The following is a 10,125-nucleotide window of genomic DNA, read 5'->3' as shown; positions in this document are numbered from 1 at the left end:
AGATGCCCCCTACTCCCTTCCAACCACATACTGGTTTCCAGCACAAAGGCATTGTCCTCATCTGTCTCCCTTCCTAAAATGCTCCCCTGATGAGCTTGTCCTTAGCTCAAAGAACACTTCCTCAGGCCTACCTGCAGGTAACCTGAGTAAGGTACACTGTCTCCCTTCTCACCTTGCATTGTTGTTTCATTTTGTTCTTAACACTTACGAATATTTGAAATTATATTTTTTTGCTTATTTCTTTGGTGGTTGTTTCCCCCACTAAAATATAAGACCTATTTGAACAAGGACTTTGCTTTTCATGTCTGGTTCACAACTATTTTCCCCAAGTCCAGCAAAAAGGCCAACATAGTAGGTTTCTTATGGAGTCTTGTTCTGTCACCCAGGCTGGAGTGCAGTGGTGTGATCTCGGCTCACTGCAATCTCTGACTCCCAGGTTCAAGCGATTTTCATGCCTCAGTCCCCCAAGTACCTGTGCCTGCTACCATGCCCAGCTAATTTTTGTATTTTTAGTAGAGACAGGGTTTCACCCTGTTGGCCAGGTGGGTCTCAAACTCCTGACCTCAAGTGATCTGCCCACCTCGGCCTCCCAAAGTGCTGGGATTACAGGTGTGAGCCACTGTGCCCAGCCAGGTTTCTAAATTTATGTTGAATGCATGAAGAAGTAGAGCTGGTATTATTATATTTGGAGCTGTTTGTCCAAGATACAAGCTTGATGTTACTATGATAAATCTTTTTATTCCACAGAAATAAAATATCTCAAATGAAATATTAGTACAAAAATTATTTTGAACACAGTAGTTATGCTTAAAGAAATTCAGTGGTGAATACTTACTATGATTGAATCATCACAATGTAATTTATCTTTCTTGAATATATGCATTTTTGTGTGACAGGCTGATTTTTTTTTCCTTGGAGGGTAGAGTCATTGTATTGATGAAATACCAATGAAAAAAACAAAAATGAAATGTGGATAAGCTAAAAATCTGAAATTAGATTAGTTGTTGAGTAAATATACACAATACGCAAAGAAAAAAGATTAGTATCAAAATCCAGAAACAATGGGGAAGGATAAAAATTCTAAACATTTGAAGATGAAAATATATTTACATCTAGTCAATTTAGTTTAACAACAGGTAAATGCCACAAAAAGGGGGTCAAAACAATACTGTTACCATTATTCACTAGGGGTTTGATGGCCAAAATTAAAACAACCCTCTGGTTAACTTTTCACCTTGATTTTGCATTTCCCTATGTCTTTAGTTTGGTCACTTCCTTTTCCTTCAAAGATCCCACATTAAGGATGGGGGAAGGGAGTGAATATTAATTTGCAGAGAAGCAGCTCATTACATGACCATTTTGAGTAACACCCAAATCCTTATGTAAACATGGATCATGTGTTGAGCTTTTAATGAGTATGAATGCTTTCAAGGTAGGATTTCAAGTATTCTAAAGTTAAATGCTAAAAGTGTTTTGTTTCCAGTGACTAAAGAGCTAGCTATTTTGGAATTAAAACATAACTGGGAATGCAAGGTAGTCAAGATTCTATCTGTACCTTTCAAAACTTTGGCTTCTATGAATAAAAGTAGTTCAATCAGCCAGGTTAGAATGACCTTCAGATTATCAGTCCGGAGCATTTAGGCTATCCTTCATGTGTGAATACAGTTTATATAAGTTTCTACACTCACATTTTTAAAAACTTTACAAGCTGATAGTAGTAACATACAGAGGGAATTATTACCCCCAAGTCTAGAAATTTGCAGTCTTTCAATGTTCTTTTGTGAGTATTAAAGTTTTACAACTTAAAATTACAGGTATACTACAACTTTAATCAATACTTCAAATTCATATACAAGAAAGACTAGACAGTGATGATTCACTTTGTCAAAGAATGTGTCATTGAAAGTCTGTAAATAGCTCATCTATGACAGAATATGGCTTCTCCATAAAATCATGGATATCTAGTAACTGCTTTCTTCTTTTTTTTTTGAAATTAACAAATGGTATTGCCAGTAGTATCACATTGAGTTGCTATCTTTTCTTCTGAAGATGCCAAAGCACTGCCACATCTGTGATCTTTTTCCAAAGTTTTTCAGTGGGTTTGGTAGTTTAACACCCCTTTACCACAATGTTATTTCTTTTTAGTGATAGGGAAACTGAGGGATTAATAGACTTGTCAGCAATCACAAAACAAGATTATAGCAAAACCGGAGCTTACTCTTGATCTGTCCAACTAGGAAATGTAGTTTAAAAAAAAACTTTATCCTGAGTGGCCACATATCATATTTAAAAAGAAAAATAAAGAAGTAATATAGTCATTAATGGATTTTGTTTGGATTTTCTGTTGCCCTACATTGCAGCATTTAAACAACTTGTAAAACCACAGAATTAATATCTTACATTCTAAGTTAAATTCCATAAAATATAATACAGGCCTTAATAGGACATTATGTTTATTATCAGTTTGAAATGCACCCTTTACTTTTACCAAATTGCTACATTTTGCTTGAACATCAAAGGTCTTTGGACATCAAGGAAATCTTCACTAAAAAAAAAAAAAAAGACATCATTGTTTCACAGTATATTAAACTCAAAAAGAGTATTTAATAGAAGTTTCCTTAAAACACCTCATTATCAAGTAGGCATTTGTGCATCTCAGTCAAATTATATTTTTCTTTATAAAAGTATTTATGGAATTTTATTAGCCTTAGTTCTTTCTCATTACATTTTTTTTCCTTTTTGGGCAATACCACACAATGGACTCACTGAAGGGGTTTATTAATATGATATTGTTCCAGAAATGGAACCCTAGGAAAATCATACTAATAAATCAAGTACCACTTATTTAGACAGCTGATATTTATTTCTACCAAATGCTTTCTGGAACCTGAAAACTATTTCTCCATTTTGTATTTTTCTATTAGGTTGGCGCAAAAGTAATTGTGGTTTTTGCCATCATGTAAGTGGCAAAAACCACAATTACTTTTGCACCAAACTCTAATAATTTGGTAATAAAAAACACAGAAAATAAGCATAAGCTATTTCTAAACTCCGGAAAAAATTGTTAACTGGGCTACAGGTAGTCCAATTCTTAATACACAACACAGAGAATGTTCAATAAATGTCACTGTCTGGTAGTATTAATGCTAAAGGGTTACTTCTCTTTGCCTAGGCCGTTGCTTAATTTCTATGGAAAGTATTTTCTTTATCCCATAATGTTTAATGTATCATTATTATTTTAAATATATTATATCTTCATTTAAAAAAAAAGTCAGGTTTTCTTGAGTATCTAGAGTTTACATTCCAGGATTTTCTATGAAATAATGCACCATCTGGTACTGATATGGTTAGATAATAACCTACGAAAATTTGGGGGTATGATGTTTGCAGATGATGAAAACATCTTGCTGTAGCAGTTTTTTATTTCATATCAGTAGAAATTCTCCTTAATTTTTAACTGCTATTATTCCCCTGTATTATGTTTTATAAATGTACCTCATGCATCACTGCAATTTGAAATATTTGAAAAAAGTACCAGGTACAGAAGAAACAGTCAAATTGGGGGCTCTAAGAGCAGTAATCGAGGATTCCCACAGCCTCTAGTATGGTCTCTGGGTGCAGGCATGCAGCCTGGTAACTGCATTAAGACTCCTAGTCCTGAGGTTTGGGACTCCAGGGATCTCTTTCTTCCAGTGAGTTAGGCTACCATGTTACTTATTAACAACACTGTATACAGGGAGAATATGTACTTGCATATACATCCTGCTTTCTATCATTTAAATTAGTTATTTAAAGGCTTTCAATTCTCTGTGGACCAACTTATGAATTACATACTTTTTTATTTAGATATAACTATGCCACTTTTTGTCCTCTACATTGATTTCAAACTTAATTGCAAAAATCAGAATTCTTATTTATTCATAGCAGTTTGATGTAATAAATTCTGTACATTTTTTTAAGGGCAAATGTATAAAAGTAGCTAGGGCCTTTAAACTTTTGGAAAACAGTATTTTCAAGAGAACTATTAAACACAAACACAAATCCTTAAACATCTAAACGAGACTTTTAAAAGTTATAAATCATATGCTTTTCCTAAGATGTCTTTGAACACCTTTAGCACCCTCATTACCAGAAATTTAGTCCACTTCTGGATCTCTTCTAAATTATCTTTATCTTTCCTTTCATCTCATAATATATCCTTTTAAGGAGAAATGGTCTTACAGATTACTTTAAGATTTTTCCTTTAAATATATGATTTAAGAGTATTATAACGAGTAATCAAGAAGTTTATATGATAAAATAATGTAAAGGGATGAGCAGGCATATAACACTCATTTTTCCAAAAGCACCACCATCAACACTACCCATTGATAACTACCTTAAACAATCTGGTAAATCAATCCAAAATTAAATTAAGCTTTTATAAATTCATATTGGATTTAACCATTTGATCTAATTTATTGATGGAAAACTGCCTCTGACAATTACCGAAATTACAGATTTAGAAAAGAAACATTCCATTAGCTATCGCTGCCACAATAGCATAACGTTACATTTTATTCCATTACTTTCGCCCACCCCCTTAAGAAACAGGGATTTTATGTGGTCTTATTTCACATTCTGACTCTAGTCACTTGGGTTTGGAGGGCATGGTTTCCACTAAGATTAAAAGACCTAGTTGTATAAATTACAACTAAAGACCTAAAAAATTCTCTGCAAATTTAATTCTCAAAACACCTTTTGGGATTAAAAAGTATTTCTATTCTTCAAAGATTAGAGAACCGAGTTCAACGATTTACTGATTTAAGTTATCATAATGTGATTGCTAACGCTGCAGTAGATATGAAATCTCGATTTCCATTAAGACTTAGATTTTACCTAAATGATGACTGCTTTAGTATGTCAAAGTTTAGGAGCCCATCCCCATTTTTTTTTAACTGCTTAAAAGAATGGCCTTACCATTTTCTTTGGCCAGGAACTAGCTACAAGATGATAAATTTGCCAGTACTTTCTTTTCATAGTTATGCTTTGTACTGCAACAGGAAAGGGTGCTTTATCACTCGTTTTGGTTGTTTGTGGCCCAATCCAAATCATATAACACCCTGGCTGCTACTAACAGTTTTAGAATAAACAAAAAGAACTATAATGCAGTAGGTTCTACATTTATAAAGCCTATAAGCTGATTTCGTGCCGAAAGTAAAAACAGTGTCAGCAGTTTAAATGAATCCTGGAATCACAGCAAATTCAGGAAATTTAGGAATACGTTGGTAACCCTTAAGCTTTTTAAAAACTGACTTCACCCTGGGCAAGTAACCATCCCCTGATGCCGTTGTTGGAGACAGAATTTCTGGCAGGAAGATAATTTTCTGACTCAATCTGGCTTGCTGTTCTTGTTTAATCATCCCCATTTCTCTGAACATTTTACTCCTCTGACGACAATGGTCAACATTTATTTTCAGAAGTTTTAAAGTGATTTAGTTCTTCCAGCCGCATCTCTCTTTATCCCATCTAAGTTTTCCCCAGCCCCCATTCCTATCGCCTCGTTTCACTAAGATTTTGCTAAACATTAGACACAAGCACATGACCTCCAGTCTTCCAATGTCTCGGAACAAACAGACGTAAAAACATCTGATTAGTTCCATTGTAAGCTTCCCTAGGCTTGGAATTTAAAAATTGTCTTTAGCTCGTCAATTCTTAAAGAACCTTCAACACAAAATTTAAATTTAAAAAATTTTCAATAAAGAAACCGCTCCCTTTTTTAACCTTTAGCTCCGCCCATTGCCCCCCCCAGGTTCCACGCGATACTGCAGGAAACCGGAGGGGGCGGAGCGGTGACGTCACGACGCCGGTGCGTCACGGAACGGCGGCGGCTGCGGCGCTGGCGGTAGCTGCGGCAGCGGCGGCATTTTAGTCGGCAGCGGCGGCGGCAGCGGGGCTGCTGCTTCTCCCAGCATCCCTGGCGCGGCCATTTCAGCCCCATCTTGGCCCAGCGGAGGGAGCTGCAGCCGCCGCTTCAGCAGTTTGAATTTCAGTTTCTCCGGGGTTTAGGAATTGGGCGCACCGAGAAGGAGCCGAAGAAGCCACCACCGCTACCTCACACAGCCGGGGTGCCTCCGCTCCCGTGCCAGCGGTCTGCCGCCGCCGCCGCCCCTCTGTGAGAGAAGCCGCGAGGGGAGGCCGAGACCGCCGTCGCCGCCCGCGCGCAGGGGTGGTTCCCCCTGTAAGGGGAGGACCGAGCCGGCTTTCCCCTCCCCCAGAGCGGGTTTCCGCCAGAGACAGTCGACATGTCCCTGGGGTTGAGCTCCGGCTAGAGCCGGGGAGGGAGGGCCGCCTGCCCGCGCCGCAGCCCCACCGCCCGCCGGCGGACCTTCAGCCAGCCCCGGCCCGCGGCTCCCGGCTGAATCAGGCATCTCCGACTCCGGACTCGCCGCTCCTTCCCTCAGTCGGAGAGCCCAGCGCTGACGCCGGCACCGGCCTGAGGAGCCCGAGCGGGGCAGCACCGCCCCTCACGCCGCCACCGCCGCCTCCTCCTCCTCCTCTTCGCCCTCCCACTCCCACCCCCAGCCAAGGCCTGCTGACCGCGCCGAGCGCCGAGCTGGACTGACCACGGCTGCCCGGAGACGGGAGAGGAAGCAGCCGGCCCGCCCCTGGGTTCGCGCTCTCGCCGCCTCTGAGGGAATTGAATTGAGGCGCCGCGGCTGCGGGAGCTGAAAAGGAAGGAGGAGCCGCCGCGGGACTGAGACGGGGGCAGAGCCGAAGAGACAGACACAGAGAAGGAAACGAGGAGGAGGATGTCTCACCGGGCGACCAGCGCCTGGATCAGCTCGTGACTTACAGCGGCGGGCCTCGGACCCCAGCGCAGACTCGGACTTTTGTCTTTGGGGGCCCGTGCTCTGCCCTCCCTGGTTTCCCGCAGGACCCGGAGGAGCCGGCGTGCCTCTCTGCCCTCCAGCCTTCTTCACCATGTCCAAGATGCCGGCCAAAAAGAAGAGCTGCTTCCAGATCACCAGTGTCACCACGGCCCAGGTGGCCACTAGCATCACCGAGGACACTGAGAGCTTGGACGACCCGGACGAGTCACGTACAGAGGACGTCTCCTCCGAGATTTTCGACGTCTCTCGGGCCACGGATTATGGCCCTGAGGAGGTCTGCGAGCGCAGCTCTTCCGAAGAGACGCTTAACAATGTTGGGGATGCGGAGACTCCTGGGACCGTCTCCCCAAACCTCCTTCTGGATGGGCAGCTGGCAGCGGCGGCTGCTGCTCCCGCCAACGGAGGAGGAGTCGTTTCGGCCCGGAGCGTGTCTGGGGCGCTCGCCAGTACCCTGGCGGCGGCCGCCACTTCGGCCCCCGCCTCAGGAGCACCCGGCGGCCCTCCGGTCGCGGGCTCATCCGCCGGGCCAGTGACTGCAGCCCCATCTCAGCCTCCCACCACTTGTAGTTCCCGTTTTCGCGTGATCAAGCTGGACCACGGGAGCGGAGAGCCCTATCGACGCGGCCGATGGACGTGTATGGAATACTATGAGCGGGATTCAGACAGCAGCGTCCTGACTAGATCCGGGGATTGCATTAGACACAGCAATACTTTTGACCAGACTGCGGAGCGGGACAGCGGCCTGGGCGCCACCGGAGGGTCGGTGGTGGTAGTAGTGGCCTCCATGCAGGGGGCGCACGGGCCCGAGTCGGGAACTGACAGCTCCTTGACTGCTGTGTCACAGCTACCCCCGTCGGAGAAAATGAGCCAGCCCACTCCGGCCCAGCCGCAGAGTTTTAGCGTTGGGCAGCCACAGCCGCCGCCGCCACCCGTAGGTGGGGCTGTGGCTCAAACCTCGGCTCCGCTGCCGCCGTTCCCTGGAGCCGCGACCGGGCCGTCGCCAATGATGGCAGCCGCGCAGCCCAGTCAGCCCCAGGGAACGGGGCCCGGGGGACAGACTCTGCCGCCGACGAATGTAACCCTGGCGCAGCCGGCTATGTCCCTGCCTCCGCAGCCGGGCCCTGCAGTCGGCGCTTCTGCTGCGCAGCAGCCCCAGCAGTTCGCGTATCCTCAGCCTCAGATACCGCCCGGACATTTGCTGCCCGTCCAGCCCTCCGGCCAGAGTGAGTACCTGCAGCAGCACGTGGCCGGCCTGCAGCCGCCAAGCCCCGCGCAGCCGTCGTCCACCGGCGCCGCAGCGAGCCCCGCCACGGCGGCTAGCCTTCCCGTGGGCACCGGCCAGAATGTCTCCTCGGTGGGCGCGCAGCTCTTGGGCGCGTCTTCCCAGCCCAGCGAAGCCATGGCCCCCCGGACGGGACCAGCGCAAGGTGGGCAGGCCGCGCCATGTCAGCCGGCTGGAGTGCCGCCGGCTACTGTGGGAGGCGTGGTGCAGCCGTGCATGGGTCCTGCCGGGGCTGGGCAGCCCCAGTCCGTGCCTCCACCGCAGATGGGTGGCAGTGGTCCGCTGTCAGCCGTACCTGGTGGCCCTCACGCCGTGGTGCCCGGAGTTCCAAACGTGCCTGCAGCCGTGCCCGCTCCAAGCGTGCCTAGTGTGTCTACCACTTCTGTTACTATGCCAAATGTACCCGCGCCTCTGGCCCAGTCTCAACAGCTGAGCAGCCATACGCCAGTCAGCAGGAGCAGCAGCATAATCCAGCACGTTGGGCTGCCCTTAGCGCCAGGCACACACAGTGCACCAACAAGTCTACCACAGTCTGACCTAAGCCAGTTTCAGACTCAGACCCAACCTTTAGTCGGGCAAGTCGACGATACTAGAAGAAAATCAGAACCCCTACCTCAACCACCACTTTCTCTCATTGCTGAAAATAAGCCTGTTGTGAAGCCGCCTGTTGCAGATGCCCTGGCAAACCCCCTTCAGTTAACACCTATGAACAGTCTGGCCACCTCTGTATTCAGCATAGCTATTCCTGTTGATGGTGATGAAGACAGGTATGGAAATATCTATTTTAAATATTTGATAGAAATGCTTGGCCAACATTGTAGCTTAGGATGCAACTTTGGGAGATTTGTTGTCAACTGAGGCCCTTAGCATTTTTAAATACAAAATTTAGTGTTTGCTAAAATTGATTTAGATTGCTGATGTCAAAGGGTGTAATGAGCGAATTGGTCATGTCACAGTTGTTTAAAAGCACTAAAATGGGTCAGGATGCAACATTGTTTACTCAAAAAAAGGTGAATTTAAGCTTAATCCTTACCATTTAATGGTGGTAGCTAGTATGTTATGCTCCCATAGATTTGTTCTTTTCTTACATATCAGTCACACTTGAACACTTAAGGCAGAGAGATTTGTCAGTGTGAGTTTTGAGGCTGAGACATAATATTACTTACAAATGTTCCTTTCTGGAAAACCAGAAGGCCCTCTAGTGAAAAAAAAAAAAAAAATCCATGTGAAGAATCTCCTCCAGTGTATCTGGAAAGGCTGGAGACGTAATGGTGAAATGTCAAACCCGGCTTTGAAGATCATACTTAGTTCAGCCTTTTGATTAAAGAAGGTACACCCAGAGACTTCTCTAAGATACTTTTTTTGTTGTTAAGCAAAACTGTACTGGAAAGATGTTCTTACCTTCCATCAGTCTATTTACTATAGGAAAGGGAGGTTGAGATCGATCCTTTAACTGTAGTGAAAGCTATAGTTCTTGAAATTTAAGAGTAATTTTTAAATAAAAGTGTAAATGTTAATAACTGGCTCCCTGTATTTAGGGATGCTTTTTTAATGGCCTAAATAAGAATTGGTGTATTGCTACACCAATGCCACAAGAGCTGATATTTGGTTATGGTTTAATGAGGATTTTTGTGGTTTTGAGGAAGTGTCACATGTAAATTTGACATATATATTGCAAATTTTTAAAAGCTGACTCGTTGCAATGTTTTAAAATTATATTTTAAAATTATAGAAAAAGTTTCACGAATTTCACAGACATTTCTTTGCTGGGGTTTTTGTTTAGCGAGAGGCTAATTTTAGGTGTTTTTAAAAGATGAAAAGTGGTATTATGGATTTCCAGAATAATTAGTGTGTGGAAGAATACAGTGACATATATGTTAAAGCTTTCTCTTTCTATGGTTTCTTCTGAGTTCCTTCACGTTTCTTAACCTCCCATTTCTAATTAGCCTTGTATTTTTGTTATATACTTCT

At 44.1% G+C, this 10,125-nt stretch overlaps 1 protein-coding gene across 5 annotated transcripts in view; it reads left to right on the top strand.

The window, feature by feature from the left end:
• Positions 1-5,946: 5,946 nt before the first annotated feature.
• TSC22D2 (TSC22 domain family member 2) overlaps positions 5,947-10,125 on the top strand; it is a 53,873-nt gene continuing 49,694 nt past the window's right edge. For 4 of the 5 annotated variants that reach the window (XR_644035.4, XR_644036.4, XM_009201523.4 and 1 more), the window contains exon 1: positions 6,614-8,921. Coding sequence is in view for 3 of the 5 variants with exons in the window: in XM_009201523.4 (XP_009199787.1) it covers positions 6,964-8,921 (1,958 nt within the window). In the remaining 2 variants the exon portion in view is untranslated. Of the gene's footprint in view, positions 8,922-10,125 lie in introns of all 5 variants that reach the window. The other variant, XM_003894958.4, reaches the window with a different exon arrangement.

The sequence above is a fragment of the Papio anubis genome, chromosome 2, assembly GCF_008728515.1.
Source record: "Papio anubis isolate 15944 chromosome 2, Panubis1.0, whole genome shotgun sequence".
In the NCBI taxonomy this organism is placed as follows: Eukaryota; Metazoa; Chordata; class Mammalia; order Primates; family Cercopithecidae; genus Papio; species Papio anubis.
Note: the sequence above shows the minus strand (reverse complement) of the source record. Positions and strands in the feature narration are given on the sequence as shown.